This window comes from Cricetulus griseus, chromosome 2 (assembly GCF_003668045.3).
Source record: "Cricetulus griseus strain 17A/GY chromosome 2, alternate assembly CriGri-PICRH-1.0, whole genome shotgun sequence".
NCBI classification, from domain to species: domain Eukaryota; kingdom Metazoa; phylum Chordata; class Mammalia; order Rodentia; family Cricetidae; genus Cricetulus; species Cricetulus griseus.
Genome location: NC_048595.1, coordinates 435,455,119 through 435,471,105, shown reverse-complemented (window position 1 = coordinate 435,471,105; position 15,987 = coordinate 435,455,119). Strand labels below are relative to the sequence as shown.

Sequence of the window (15,987 nt, the reverse complement as noted above, 5' to 3'; positions counted from 1 at the left end):
TAGAAGCCTGGAGAAACATCTCAGTGGTAGAGCGGCATGAGAGAGGAGGAGGTTTCAGTCCCCAGTATGGTTCCAGTCATGAGCTTACCTGACGTCTCCTCCTGGACTCATTTAATGGATCAATACCTTATCCTCAGATTGCGTTTCGAAGATCAGCTCATGCATTCCATTCTTCTGTGTTCTAAGGATAAAATCACAGCTTCCTTTGAACATTTCCTGACTGGCACACAGCCGCTCAGTCAGACAAGTGGCAGACTCCTCAAGGACGCCTCTGTGCCCTGCCCGTGATGGGCACTGCTCTTTTCATACCCTCACTGTATATTTTTTCTCACTTTCTAAACTGAAAGGCCTACAGTGGCAACCTGAATACCACCTGTGATCCAGGGAGCTGGATATGAGTCAGGATCAGGCATCAGATAACCCGCTTCGAGATTTGAGATGCACACCTACAGGTAACATTATACAGATTGAGCAGGTTGTACTTACGTATTCAGGAACATATATGTATATACATATGCATACATTCATGTAACAACAATTGGTGAGAAAAAAAAGAAACCATGAATTTGAAAGAGAGCAGGGAGGCATGTATGTGAAGATTTGGAAGGAGAAAGGAGATGGAAGAAGTAATGTAGTTGTATTATATTCTTAAAAATAAAACATAATTTTAAAAGATTTGATATTCAAAAGTAAGACAGTGTCACCCATAAATCCTCCTTGCTTTCTTTTTCTAGATTTTCATGTCTGGAGATGTCACAGAGGGTGGCATTGTTTTGCTCCATCTCACATCCACCTTAGCTTCCTGAAGAGACTCCAGTCCTTAAATGGCAGCTGGGTGTCCGCTTCCCAGGGTCCTGGTCACATAGAGGTGGCTGAATGATCATCACATGCTGCACAGCCGCTGGCAGCTCCTCTCAGCACTCTCAGTTTCAGAGCTGTGCTTGTGGGGCATCAGTCCTTTCGCACTTCTAGAACCATTCCTCAGAACCACAACTGTGAACTCACTCCTTCAGCTTTCCAGTAATTTTCCATAACTCAATTTCCTATACCAAACCCCATCTTGATTAAAGTACCCGCAGAACTGTCTGTTTTCCACATGAAACACGGACTGACAAAAATTTGTGAATCTGGAAATAAGCATCTAAAAACAATAAGTTATTTTGAAATGACAGGAACTTACATATGGACTGGGAGTAAAAAAAAAAAAATGTGGGACATAAAAACCACCTTAGACACTTAAGGGAGGAAAACTACATTACCCAACTCCACCTAGACCTATAGTAGGAATCTCTCCAGACAGAATACCGGATACATTATGTTAAACTGCCAGGTATTCGTGATGCAACCTACTCAATGAAGTCCAAAGGCTGTCATGTAAGATTATTAGATGTGAGGTCACTTGGGCGTCGCGAAACCCAGCCTGCTGCCTGATTGATGCAAGAGTGCCAATGCTGACATTTTCTTATTTCCCAATCCTCCTCCCCTTCAGATTACAAACACCGTCTACAGCAATTTGTCAGACCAGCAAGAACTCTACTACGGGGAGCCACCATCACCGAAAGAATGAAGTCACTGCTCTCAGAACTTTACAACAAAGCTGATGCCTGTGCTGAACTGTGATTTCAAAACCGAATCTTGCTTTGACTTTGTTAAGTACTACACAACTCTGAAGCTCCTTGGGAAGATATTTATCAGTTGTTGTGGCTTAAATGAATTTATTTCTTGTCACTGTGAAGTGTCCATAACTGGCTCATGCTGCTGGCACTGTTAGTCTATAGCTGCTGCTCCCTTTGGGGGGGGGGTCTGGGGACATGAGCCCTATGTGGTAGAGGTGCATTACTAAGAAAGGTGGTGTAGCTGCTGGTGATACCAGCTGAAGCCTCCCTCCCTTGAGCTGCTTCCATGGTATGTTTTGTCACAGCATAGAGAAAACAATTGTTCTACCAGCAGCTTCAGCTACTGACAGAACGGTATCACAGATATGCCAAGTGATACATGAAAGCAGGACATCATGGAAATGTGGAATTACACACTTAGAAGCAAACATAAGTATAACTTGATACCAGGGATCTATAGTTGGAAGCACAACTTGGAAACAAGTACATTATGAGGGAAAGAGAAGTCAAGGGCTCTTCCCTTTATACTCAGTGACTGTTGAACAAAGACCAATGTATTTAGCAGGGCATTTCAAGGGCTTTTCAATTAATTGCCAACACATACTCAGTCCCCACTTCATTATTTCATGTTTACCGAAACCTTCCTTTGAAATGTCTATTGGCCTAATCGCTTCTGTGGATCCATTTTAAAAATAAAGTCAGAGATCTGATCTGAAATAAGCAGAAAAACCATTTCTGCAAAGTAGCAAAAGTCTGCAGTTTTCAGAAAGAGAAGCTATAATAGAAAAACTTGCTGCAGTTAAGTCAGAAAACCAAGGTAATAAGACAAAGTTTCCCCCACTATCACCTCTTGAATCTTCGATTCCAGAAGGCTCTATTCCAGACGTTTGTGCGGGCAGAAACAATGTGAACTAACCTTGCTTTCTCTTGTTTACAGAGGTGGGACACAGCTATACCCCAATTCAATTACATTTCTCCCCCCCCCCTTTTAAGAACTACATGGAGTTCCTTGAAAACTGTACAACTGAACAGCTATATGCTAGTTAAATATCGCAGAAATAGCGTGAACTGACCTTTTGGGTAGAGAACTGAGATTCACATACAAACAAACATGTTAAAAACTCATCTGGATAGGCTCATAGGTCCATGGTTAACAGCTTTGTATATATCAGTACGGCATCAGGATCTCAGACTTCAGAGTAGAAAGCGGCTGTTGTGTCCTAGCATAGTGGCTGGAGAAGGACTCCTGAGCACAAGAAGGGAGGGAAGGAGGGAAGAGGGGAGGAAGGGAGGAAGGGAGGAAGGAGGAGGGAGGGAGGGAAGGAAGGAAAGGAAGGAAGGAAGGAAGGATAAGAAACTTTATTCAGTCATTTGAAACATAGAACAACACACATTTATTGTGTTGTAGTTACACCAGTGAATTCAAGATGGTGCACCAACTTAGAAGACATGTACTGGATGGTTGGCATATGATGGGACTCCTCCTAGGCTGGCATAGTGTGGTGAACATTCCAAGCATGTTACACATATCTGGAATGTTTCCAGTGGTCTCCGCATTTCCTTCTGCTATAAAGATGTAAACATTGAGGCCACACTGGTAAGAACTCAATTCTCAATCCTGATAGTGAGTTCAATCTGCTTCCCCTCCTCTTCAGTTACCATCAGAAAACAAGGTACCACCCTTGGAAACAGCTTGATCCCACCTCATAGCAACAGGCTTAACATGCTTCGGTGTGCAAGGATAGCTCTCTGGGAGAGAAGAAAAATCCATACAAACTCCCTCTTAAATGTTCTGTCTTCAGAGCCCCAACCAGATAGGACATCTGACTCTGACCTCTACAAAAAGGAGAACTATTCCCTTCCCCATAGATGAGGCCCAGAGACCAGATCTATCCAGCAGTGAGAATCAGTTGACACAGATACTTCCTCCACTTTAGGCCTAATCATTAGGTACCAGAATCAGTAGGGATTTTACCTTTTAACAAACAACATGGAGAAAAGCTATTTAAGGACCTCACAGCCCTCAAACAAAATCTAACGTTAAACCCAAACCAGAAGGCTTGCTAAGCACAGGGGGAATTTTCTTCCAGAGTGCTTGATGGAGAAGGTAACCATCTACTTTCTTTGAACATCTCTAGAATTAATCTTTCTAATTAAAAGTTACAAAGAAAGAGAGTTGGCATGTGGTACCTTGTTAAAACTGTCCCTAGAGTTTGGGTTTTCTCTGAAATGGACAGGTTTCTGTCCTCTTAGATTCAGAAACTTTTGTCTTAAGTAGCCTACAAATTTATCACAATAACCCATGGAAATTTTAGAAAGCATTCTTTTTGAGGACTTTTCTGATTAAGAAATTAAAACACATACAGTTAATATATGTACATACTATAGTATTTTCTTAAGACAAAAATGAAAGTTGCTTGTTACCTGACAATTTAAGATTTTTAAAAATTATTTAATCATTGCTTCGCCTTTTATTTTATATCCTATGCATATTTATTTTTCTCATAATATTTAAAAAATGCTAGGAATACTGATGTTTGCTTGTGTATGTTCTCACATGTTATCTATATGTATTTGAACACATATCTGGTTGCTATTTCACAGAAGTCAATTCAATTTTCTATTGTTATGAGCAGCCCCCACAAGCAGACACTGTTACAGGTCTTGGGAATGCAATGATGAGCAGTAGGCTGAAATCCATGCCTTAATCAACTTGTCATAGTGAGACATGTTTGAAAGACCACCTAACCAATGCATAAATGAATAAAATAGCTACAAGTAATGAACATGTCAGAAATGACAATGTTTGGGTGCCTGCCAGGAGTCAGGAATAGGGTTCCTAGTGTAAGTTTATCTAGCCCTTCCCATTTTTTCACGTGCTAAGACAAATTACTTACCAGGTGTCTAACTATTAACAAGATGCTATGAAATAAATAACTAGAAAAACCTTCTGAGGTCAGGTGGCCAGAAAGCCCCCCCCCTTTGTGGAGATGTTTATTTACAAAGTATAATTTAGAGGCTAATACAGGGACAGTAATGTAAAATCTGAGTAGCTTAAAGGCATGGGTAAGGGTATTCCTTGTCACAGTGTGCAGAATCATGCTGTGTGAATTCATGGGATCAGCTCAAAGATACCCACAAGGCCTTGCAGTTTCCTATAGCTGGACCTAACTTCAAGCAGGCTACCCACTTACAGGTTTCTGACATTGCCTCCTTACTCAGAGTATCTACATTAGAAAACTTTTTTGTAAGCTTTTTTTTCTCCACCTCTGAAACTTAAGCTTTTGAAAAGCCATGTTTTAGAACCCAGGCATGACCTTCTCTAGGACCCAAGAGTCAGCCTTTGAAATGTAATCATCAAGAATAGAAACCTAATACCCTATCCTCCCATCTCTATCCTTAGGAGAAAAACCTAACTTCTGGAGCCAAGTGTTGTTCCAAGATGTAAAACTGTTTCATTTTGAAGTTAGGATGAATATACTCTCCTATTGGCAAAGCCAATTAACAAACACAGATTGCCTAGAATACCTACTCCTGCTCTTTAAAATCCATCTGTCCTTTGTTTCAACAAAATTGAGTTCAGATTTAGTACTGGCTTCTCTCCCTTGCTGTTACAGCTTTGTTCAATTTTGTCCAGAGCAATCTTTGCTCTGACAAACACTGATACCCAGTCAGTTTGGAGAACCATGATTTTACCAGACAACAAATGGTAGAGTAACACTGTGACCAGTAGTTACCTGAGCATCAGATGAACAAGACTAAGACACAAGACAAACATTAAAGTACAGCTGTGGCACAAGGGAGGAAAGGGGTCGGGGATATGGACAGGAAATTGATTCCATGTTGCATTCTGGGACTTAGGCAGATGGGTGGGGAGGAGGATTCAAGAAATTAGAGAACTTTATGGAAATAAAAGAAAAACACAGCAGATGTAAGTGCCAAGCAAAGTTGGTACCAATGAATTTAAATAGCAAGAAGCATAGCGACCATCCTCAGGAATGGGCCAGCACAGAGCTTGTGACTCACCACTGGGAGCCATTGCTGGGTTTCACTATCCCAAGCATGAAAGCACTTTCCTAAGATGGCCACCACTTTTTGTGGCCATCTCGAGGCACCTCTGCAGCATAGGCTCACATACACTGGATAGGCTGTGTACACACACCCTAGCACATACACACCCACTAATACATCATGAACAAGCACTTTGGTGTACAGATGTTGATTTTTTTTTCCACCCAACAGTGTTAAGCACATCCTTACTCACTTGGAAGCATGTTCCTTAGAAATCCTGGCAGAACGTGCAAGGCCCAAGTAGAACTCCTGGCCCTTCCCTTTACTATTAAAACCCCTTCTATGAGTTTAGAAAATGTCTCTTTGTCCTTCTTAATTGTAGGATAAATGTAGGAATTAAAGGTTTTGTTGTTGGGGTTTTTGTGAGTGGTTAGGCTCAGAGGAACAGCATTTTATGCCTTTGTTGTAAAACAGGAAACATCTCTTTTCTCAAACTGACATTGGCACCCACAGTGACTCATGTGCGGGCAGGTTCTGCCATCCAGAGAAAGTACAGCTACTTCCAGGCAGGGAAGGGAGGAGGGCAGGGTGTGTCAGACCCAAGCAAGGTCAGGCTGAGCTATACAGGATGTCGGAGGAGCAAAAGTAGGCAGATGAGGAGGTGCAGGCCGGCTCATGAGTCCTGAGGGTTGAAACTGAGGAAGTAAAGCCCTTTCAACAGCGAAATGGAGCATCTCAGGCCAGATCAGATTATGCCCAACCCACCAAACACAAGGAGCCACCACTGGAACTGGGTGATGAAAGAGGGTGGTGATAGCTGCCACAATCACCCAAGACTTTATCTTGTTAAAGATAACAATGCCACCGGATCTACTTGGAGTCCATACCTCATATGCGTTCAACAAAATTCCAGGAGAAAAGGAGCTTGCTGATTCCCCACCACTACCCCAGGATGGAGGCAAGTACAAACACACATACACACATGGTGATATCCTTGGTGTGTTTCAGCATGTCAGCCACTGCCTTGAGATGTCCATAAATTGCTCCCAAATAATTCAGGTGATATGGGAGCACTAATAATGAAGTCTTACCTATACTGTCCCACTACCCTCACAAAACAGGACTAAGGTATACAAAAGAAATTTCTGTGGCCGAATAATTTCCATTAGGAATAAAAGATCTTGCATCAAAATGTGGTTGGTCTTGGATCATGGAGATGGCTCAGTGCATAAAGTGCTTAGTGAGAAAGGATAAGGACCCGAGTTCAAATCCTCGGTACTCACATAAAAGTTGGGCCCTTGGTTACCCGTAGGCCCCATGCTGTGTGGCTCAGCCAGTAGATTCTCCACACGCTTGCCTGGTCAGTCAGTCTAGCCCAAACCATGAACTTAGATCAACCAATGAGAGACCCTGCCTCAAATATATGGTGGAGAACTAAAGGGATAATACCTAAAGTTGACCTCTGGCCTCCAAAAGCCCAGACATAAAATAATTAAAAACTAAAATTCAATCAATTAAAATGTGGTCTTAATAGACAGTAGAAGGTGATTTACACATAGAAATTATCAATGTATAATCAGCCTCCCTCTGCTCTCCTTGGCCTCTTAGCCTCAGGATGCTGATCGGCCTGGATGCCTCAAATGCTCACCACTCATATAAGCAATTCTGCCTGTCTTTCCTCAATTACGGGCTGCAAAGCATTGAGCTCACTGTGGCCTGGTCCTAATAGATCTCAATCTAAGCCATCTCCCGCACCTGGAGACAAGTAGCGTTCAACTCCTCGTGTTACTAAAACAAACTATTGTTCTTCAGCCAAGGAAGGAGAAAGTAGGAATAAAAAATATAAAACAATGTTCTTGGGTCAGCCTTTCAAACCTGTGAACAGGAGATTCATATGTCCTATTGAAAACAGTGTTAATCACTACAGGAATGGAAAGCAGTATCCTACTTTAGACTATGCACGGTGTTGTCTATGAACACAGCATTGTGCCAGAGTCTTTTACAAACACTGTGTGCTTGCTTTCATTAAGTCAGAGCCATAGTAGGGAAAACAAACTTGTAAAGCTGCCTATATTGGTGGGTGTCGAAGCATCCTCTCAATTAGCCTAAAGGCTTGATGGATTTCATCACTGTATATACTATGTCACCGGCCATTGTTTGGCCCTAAGAATGAGCATGAATTTATGAATTACACATACAATTAAAAAGGTAAGTTAAGAGGGATATTGCATTCTTTTTTAAAAAGCCGGATACCAAAATATATATTCTTTAGTTTCATAAGTGTGAAATCAAGAAGAGGCTATCTACTTTTAAACAAACCCAGACATCTATTACCTTTGAGTTGCAGATGGAAGAGGCTGTGAGGACATATTCTTAGATGCTAAAAACATTTACTATCCCTAAGCTATCCAGGTTGCTAGCAGGTATTTACCAATGTGAAAGAAAAATCCATCAAACTGTATATGTAAGATGTACATATTTTAGTGCATGTAAATTGTACCTCAAGTAAAAATTAAGTAGAAAAAATGTACACTTTCCAAAATGAAAAACAAAAGACCTGTAGACTAAGAACACTGCCCATGGTCTAAGACCATGGATAGTCCAATAAACTAATGCATTATATACTCAAGTTTCAGTGTGAGGTCCTTCTGTACTTGGAGGCCAAGTTCAGCTATGATTCCAACATGACTTCTGAAATAGCTTAATGATTATGGTTAATACACCCATGAGCATATGTCCATACATGTGTCACATGTGTTTTTTCATTGTTGGCTATGAAACTGTCACCTGTCCTGGGGACATCAGTCTCTGCAGACTTAACCTCAAAGCTATTAGAATGTTTTATTCCAAAAGCTTCAGACATGTTCAGAATATTGATAAAAATATGTCCCTTTTCTGGCTCTACAAGGCTTGCCTAGTGACCCCTCTCATATGTCAGCCAAATTTTCCATGCCCTGGACAACGGTTCTCTTCATCTATGCAGTTCCAAAAAAGGGTGACCTGTAAGAGTGGACATGAGGCAGCTAGGCTATCTCAATATTCACCAGCCTATCTCCTCTCTACCTTTCCCTCTGCCTTTATTTGACTGGGGTTACATTATCTCTCACTCATTAGACAGCTGTATTTCCTATTTGCCTCACCTCTCTTTCCTCCATTACCAGAGACCCCACCAGCCTTGACCTTTTTAGTGGTTGTATGCCAACCTTGTGATCAAGCTCAAACCACTCTACTCAGTAAATGCAACTGTTTTCTGCCATCCCACACCCACGGCACTTCTTGCATGCATTCTGTTTCATCCAGTATTGTTCCATGGCACATGGCTACAACTGACATTTCAGGTGGGACAATTCTTCATTGTGCAGAAGTATTCTGTGCATTCCAGTAGGTTTAGCATTGCTGGCTCCTGCCCACTGAATGCCTGTGGTACCCACCTTCAGATATTGTGACAACTAAAACATGCCCCAGATTTTTCCAAACACTCTGAGCTGCCCCCTTTGCTACTGACTACCTCCTACTGGTCCTTCATACCTCACCTCGAGCACTGGGCTAAGCCACAAGAGATTTAATATGGCTAACCTAAATATTCTGTTCTCCTGGAAGCCTTCCCTAATGATGTACAAGTATACCCCATGACTGCCTATATTAAAGTGCTCACCACCAGGCATTGCAATAACCAGGCTACTTGTCATCCCTTCCTCTTACCACATGATTGAACCCTAATTAACTATGAGCACATTACCAACTCTTACATCATTTTGTCTCTCTAGCACTTGTGTTTGGCACATAAGGAGACTAACCCTGGGCTGGCTCAACCAATGAACAGGATGTTATGCATACTTTCCCTGATGACTCAAGGTTACTATTCTTGGGCATGGAGATGTCTTCAGGGCATATAGAGGCATTATTCTTTTTAGGTTGTCATTAAAAGACCCACCTCTGGACTATATCATTAGGGTGTATGTGTGTGTGTGTGTGTGTGTGAGAGAGAGAGAGAGAGAGAGAGAGAGAGAGAGAGTCAGAGAGTCAGAGAGTCAGAGAGTCAAAGAGAGAGAAAGAGAACTTTGCTTTATTGCATCAGCATGACTGTCTCCAGTGGTCCTTGGTGCTCTTTAGAAACAGAGGCAGACCATCTGGAGGGCTATGGGGCACACTGGTGAGCCTTCAGAATGATGCCATGAGTCTACTTATTTATGTTAAAATGTTCATATCAATAAACACTGTATTATGCATCTCAAATATAGAACTATTCTGATTTTGGAGGGATGACTTCCAATTACAAAAGTGCAATCTTTCTGTTGTAATTCAGGTAGTTTAAGGCCAGGCCATGAGGAACAGAAGCAAAGCAGAAAGCTAGGCAAAATTAAATGAAAATACATTTTTCTTCAGAAAATAAAATATTCATGTGTGTTGTACCATTAAATATCCTTAATATACACCTGAATGAATAATACGGGACTCCATCAACAAATAACCTTTCAGTCTTTTTATTTTCAATATATTTATAATTCTTTCCTCCTTTATAAGGTAATTGCATCCATTTAAGAGAGAATTAAATACACAGAAAAAAATTAAATAAAAATTACAATAGCTTATTGGCTACAAGAAGATCCTCATAGTCTTTTTCCTTAAACATAATATTATACCTTACACTAAGCCCTACCATTGCTTGCGGGAAATTAACATTAAATAGCTAAACATAGAAAATCCAGATCCATAAATAACATAAAATACAACTTAACTCTAACATGAGCTTAAACAAGATACACTGTGATGCAATATGAATCAACTTCATCCATTGGACAAATCCAGTGAGACACAAATCAGGTCTGTGCAATGACATGCAGGTGAAGCCTCCAACCCCAGCTTGTGAGCATTTTGTCTTTGGGCTATGTCCAATTCCATTCCAGAAAAGCATCCGATTTTTACATCTTCTTAAATCTTTGGCTATAATAGAAAAGGAAAATGTAAATTGTAAATAGAGGAATGGATGGCAGGAGAGGCTTTGGTATCTAAAAGTTACTTCACACACCTTCACTCTCATCTCAATATGAACAACAACGGAGTCCCTATGAGGAATTTGAGTCTGAGAAAGGATGGCCTTGCTCAATATAACTAAGCCAGTTAATGACAAGAACAGGGTATGAACACTTATCTAGGATTTCTAAGTTCAATATATTTGGTGCAACAGTGTTAGCTGCCATTTATTGATTAAATGCTACATTAATGATGTAAACCAGGATCACTGGTCTGTTTCTAACTACGCTTATTTTTCATGGTCCAGAAACCAACCAACCATCAGAAAGTCTATAAATTATATAAAGAGGAAACATCTTTGCAATGATAATCAAGTAGCCAATGACTATCAGATGCTCAGGGAAACCTAATATTACATGATCTCAGAAAAGTCATTAAGTTAAAATAATTACAAACACAATGGTGTTGACATATAAGTGCAAAATGCATTCTGTGCTTGCATGGTCTAACTCAGATTCCCCCTTCTAAAATCCAATGTCTCTAGACTGAAGACCTCCTTCAGCCCACCCTCTGCACCCTTCTTTCCCAATCATTTGGGTATACTGCTTGTCCTTCAGTGATCCATACCTGAGGTGACGCAAGGCCCTTTTCACCCAGTCCTTCTTTGGATCAGCACACACGGATAACTTCCTTTTTGTGTGAAAACTGAAAATCAAACATAAAAAATTTTATATGCATTCAGTAACCATTTAAATGTGTTTGTTTTTCATGGAACATGTAGGGAAGTTCCACATGATAGTTTATTGTTCCATAGACTAAGCATTTGGCTACAGAGATGAGAGGAAAGGGGAATGGGTACAGTAAATCCTGATAGAAGGAATCGAAGAGGCTTCTCTAGACTCTCCCTAGGAGGTAACCGATGACTATAAAATTGCAGAAGATATAACCCCAGACTTGTCATTCAATGTTGCTGCCAGTGGAGGTTTGTAATATGTATGTATGTATGTGGTTAGTAACTTTTATTGTTCCGAAATATAGCACCATAAATGAACCATGAATATTTTAAGTGATATTATTCTTAGCCCCATTTTCCAGTAGAAAATGCTGAATTCAAAGGTGTCTTCTATGCATCACATTCAACAAGTTTATTCTAGAAATTGACTTCTGACCTGTGTGATGTTTTCAAAAACTAAAAGCTGAATCTCGGACTTATTTTGGTCCCACTTAAGTTTGGAAGTACATATGAAATAAAGCTATTTTGCTCCAAGTATTATGTTTGAATAAAATTCCAATAAGTTAAAAAACGTTTCTGAAATTTCCATGTATTCCTGACATAGTGGAATTAAAGTTGATGAATAGCTTACATGATAGCATCAATGTCACAAGCTTCATCGGCCAGCTGTTCTGTGAAACCCACAATGGCTCTGGGTGGGATAGTGGTCTTTGTGTACCGAAGGCAGCAGTCAAAGTTGCTTGCTGCTAAAAGAAAAATTAAAAGTTATTGAGCCCACAGGAATGAGTTTTCTTGTCTTTGGAACCTTGTTGAGGGACTTTGAGGTCTAGTTTAACATAGTTCCCAGATATTATCTTTTAAAAATAGTATTCTCTTAAGTTTTGGTTCAACTAACACAGTATACAAGCCCATGCCATCTTTAATAAGAAACTCAAATATTTTCATTGCAGTTTCTCACAATCACTCAAGAATATAGGTAGTTGTCCCCACCACTATCCTTTAACAGTAAAAGACCTTTCTGGAGAAGCATTTCATAGTCAGAATATGGCAGGAGGGGGAGTCAAATGTCAATCTATCCTCTGGCTGCTGGGTAGGCAGCAGTGAAATTACAAAGACAATACAATTTTCTGGGAACTACAGAAAAAAATTACAGAGGAAAATGTAGCCATCAGGAGTTGTGCCTGAAGCACTCTAAAACTGTTGTATTGGCTGGTGGAATTTAAATCCCATTCATGAATTCACCACGTGTTCTCAGGCATGCACCTGTCGCAGATGGTGATATAATAAAGCAATACTCAGGCACTCATCAGAGTTAAAGTGTAACCTGCTGTAAGGTACTGGATAAATGTTATCTCAGAGCTGGAGAACAATGTCCTCCAGGTCCAGGCCTCATGGGGACACGGAGGTCAAGTGTCACAGTCTGAACCTTAAAGGGAAATTATGGACTTTACTAACATTACTTAGTTAGGAGGTTTAAAAAAAAAAAAAAAGTCTGGAAGTGAAATGTTCTCCACATTTCTGAATGACCATATAGCCTGAGAATGTCACACTCAGAACATCACTCCCAGAAAAGGTACTTGGGCACTGACCTGAAGTTGAAGTGTCTCTGAAAGCCATTCACTCTCCGAATCTGCTAGCATTGACAGTAGAGAAGATTCCTAATTGCTAGCTAGCATCCACTCATTCCTCCTCCTTTTGCCCATTAGCCAACCAGTCCCTCTTACACACATTTTAGCAAGCTGCTGTCCACAGAGCACCCCGAGATAAAGCCTAGGGAGCAGGAAAGCTTTTGTCCTGCCTGTTCCCAGCAGAAGGGTCCACACTTACCTTCTGACTGGCTACAGAAGTGAACTAGCAGCACACATGCCGAAAGAAGGAAGAGCAGGCTCTTGCCTCTGCAGAACATTCTCAGCTCCAGGAGTGATCTGCTCAGGGCAGCTGCTCTGTGTCGGGTACCCAGTGTCCTGTGAGTGTTCTTCTGCTCCAGCAGCAGCCCTACTTATAGCAAAACATTGGGAATGTACACAAGAAGGCGTGTTCTCATTCGGGATTTTCCCCCATTGATTAATCTGCCTCCTCCTGTCATCACAAAAAAAACTCACAGGGAAAACTTCCTGCCTTTCCCTCATGTTGGGAAGGTGTGAAGGTCAGGTGGGGGCTGGGGAGGGAAGGGGAGAGGAGGGAGGGGAGAATCATGTTAATTCCTCTCCATGTAGAAAGAAGAAAGGCAGCTCAGACTAGTGGCCCAGAAATGGCATCTATCCAGGTTTAACTTAATCTCTCTCTCTCTTTCTTTTTTTTTTCTCTCTCTCTGAAAGAGAGGAACAGCCTCTGAATGGGAACATATTCCTACTCCTGTTGTTACACCAGTCTCCTTCCCACAGCCAGCCCTGGAGGGGGAAGACCAGGCATGCTGCAACACAAGTTTGTGATTACCTGATTGATATTTAGCAGTCACAGAAGATTCTGAATTTCTAGACCAACATCCAGAGCAGGTTGTAAGGCAGCATGGCAGAAGTGTCCCAAACTATATGGAAAATACCAGCCTCACTGCCATCCCTCGAGCAGCAGTTGCCCCTAGATTTTACATCAACATCTCTAAGAACCATCGATACTTATATGATAAGAGCTGTCTACCAGAAAAAAAAAAAAAAAGCTGAGTGGAAGTAAAAGAATGAAAAAAAAAAAAGACTAAATAAAAGATAACTGGGTTTGCTATCCCTAGACTAGATATGATAGATTTTAGACAAAACAGATAGACACTGTTCCAGATAAGGAGGGATTCTCAGACTATTAAAGGATTTATACTTCAGGAATATAGGAATGAGTATATGAAAGTTATGACCATACACACACCAAGCAATTGTGCCACTAAATACATGACACAAAAATTGACAGAGCTGAAGAGAAGAAAATAAAATTCAATAATACAAATTGAAGGCTACCATTCTACACTTTTCAGTCATTATCAGGAAAGTGGGCTGAGGATCTACCCAAAAAAAATGGGGAACTTAAACAGTACTCTAAGCCAATTGGACATTAGACATCTCTAGAACATTCTGCCCAGAAATAAGATAGTCATTTCTCTTAGTTGTATACAAAAGAATCTCCAAGATAAGTTATATGATAGGTTACTGAACAAGTCCTAATAAATTTTAAAAGTGCTTAAATAATAGTATGTTTTAAAAAAAAACATTGAAATTAAGCTACCAATCAATAAAAGAAGGAAATTGGGGGATTCACAAATGTATAAAGATTAATTGACATATTCCTGAACAACCAACATGTCAAAAAAAAAATCACTAGAAGTAGGAAAATACTTTGAGATGAGTGAAAACAAAAACACAGCTTTCCAAAACTGAAGAGAGGCTGTGAGAACAGTTGCTCAGAGCAACATCTGTGTTAAAACCAAGAAAGATTGCAAGCGAGTAACCTTACCCTCCACTTCTATTCAAAAAAGTAGAGCAAGCTGAGCCCAAGGAAGTCAAGGGAAGAAACGGTAATAACTAGAGGAGAGTAGAAGAGGCACAGGATTGCAAAGCAGAAAGAGGAAATTGATGGGACCCAGACTTTATTCATAGTCATGGTTGACATTAGCAAGCTTTAGTTACAATAATCACATTGATAAAAAAAAAGAAAACTCCCTCAGGGATAAGAGCACTACTGATTTTAAAGAAACTCAAGAATTGTCAGGGAAAACTATGGACCACTACATGCTGAGCAAACATACAACATGAATGAAAGGACCACATTTGTGAAACTGAGTCAGAACTAGAATGGAATATTGAATTGATTTAAACAAGGGATCGTGTTGGTAAGTACAGTTTTTCTTCACAAAGAAATCCCCAGGATCAGAATGGTTCACCGGTAAGTTCTGTCAGTCAATAAAAAATCACTGTCAGCCTCCTACAGCTTTAACAAAAAGTCAGAAAAGAAAATTTCCAGCTTATTCTGTGATACAATATTGGCAGACAACAATAAGATGAAAGAAAGACTTCGTATGGAAAGAAAACTACAGGTCAGTGCCTCTTGTGAAAACACACACAAGGGACCATTAAAAGCACGTTCTGCACCAGGCAGGGGTGGCGCACGCCTTTAATCCCAGCACTCAGGAGACAGAGGCTGGCGGATCTCTGTGAGTTCGAGACCAGCCTGGTCTACAAGAGCTAGTTCCAGGACAGCCTCCAAAGCCACAGAGAAACCCTGCCTCGAAAAACAAACCATAACAAAAAAAGCATGTTCTGCTTCACCAAGGACCCTAGCTCTCAGTTTCCAGCATCCAAGTTGGGAAGCTCACCTCTAACTCCAGCTATAACAGAATCCAGGATCTCCTTCTGCTCTCACAGACACATATGTATACATAATTAAGAATAAGATAAATCTTTTTATGAAAATTTTGCAAAGAAACAGACATGAAAGTGCTCAAGAGTACACTAGCAAACTGGATCAAATCACTTATATAATGGAACTATGTATCACACCTAAATGGGGTTCATTATACCAGCCAACTAGAACATGGGACACCCCAGAGGGTATGGAAATGTAGGATATGTACTGCAACATAAAAATCCATTTGAAGAAATATTTGATAGACTCTAATGTTTACTCATGATAAAAAATACTCAACAATCTAGGAGTCATAGAGAAATTCCT

The 15,987-nt window shown here is 40.5% G+C and overlaps 1 protein-coding gene across 2 annotated transcripts; it reads right to left on the bottom strand.

The window, feature by feature from the left end:
* Nucleotides 1-10,095: 10,095 nt before the first annotated feature.
* Nucleotides 10,096-13,317, bottom strand: Ccl20 (C-C motif chemokine ligand 20). Of its 2 annotated transcripts, none has more exons than XM_027396073.2 (4): nucleotides 13,162-13,317; nucleotides 11,966-12,080; nucleotides 11,229-11,306; nucleotides 10,096-10,571 (listed from the first exon to the last, which is right to left on the bottom strand). In XM_027396073.2, the coding sequence occupies exons 1-4, from the start codon at nucleotides 13,238-13,240 to the stop codon at nucleotides 10,550-10,552; spliced, it is 294 nt and encodes a 97-aa protein (XP_027251874.1). In that variant the 5' UTR covers nucleotides 13,241-13,317; the 3' UTR covers nucleotides 10,096-10,549. The 2 variants fall into 2 exon arrangements, with proteins under 2 accessions (XP_027251874.1, XP_027251875.1); XM_027396074.2 differs by having other exon boundaries at nucleotides 11,966-12,077.
* Between the last annotated feature and the right edge of the window lie 2,670 nt (nucleotides 13,318-15,987).

Excerpts from the sequence above, each read along its gene's own strand:
- Ccl20 (XM_027396073.2), bottom strand. The coding sequence starts at position 13,240 with ATGTTCTGCAGAGGCAAGAGCCTGCTCTTCCTTCTTTCGGCATGTGTG. Across the intron at positions 12,081-13,161 it reads CTTCTGTAGCCAGTCAGAAG|CAGCAAGCAACTTTGACTGC; the intron begins GTAAGTGTGGAC and ends TTTTTCTTTTAG. Across the intron at positions 11,307-11,965 it reads TGTGACATTGATGCTATCAT|TTTTCACACAAAAAGGAAGT; the intron begins GTAAGCTATTCA and ends TTTGATTTTCAG.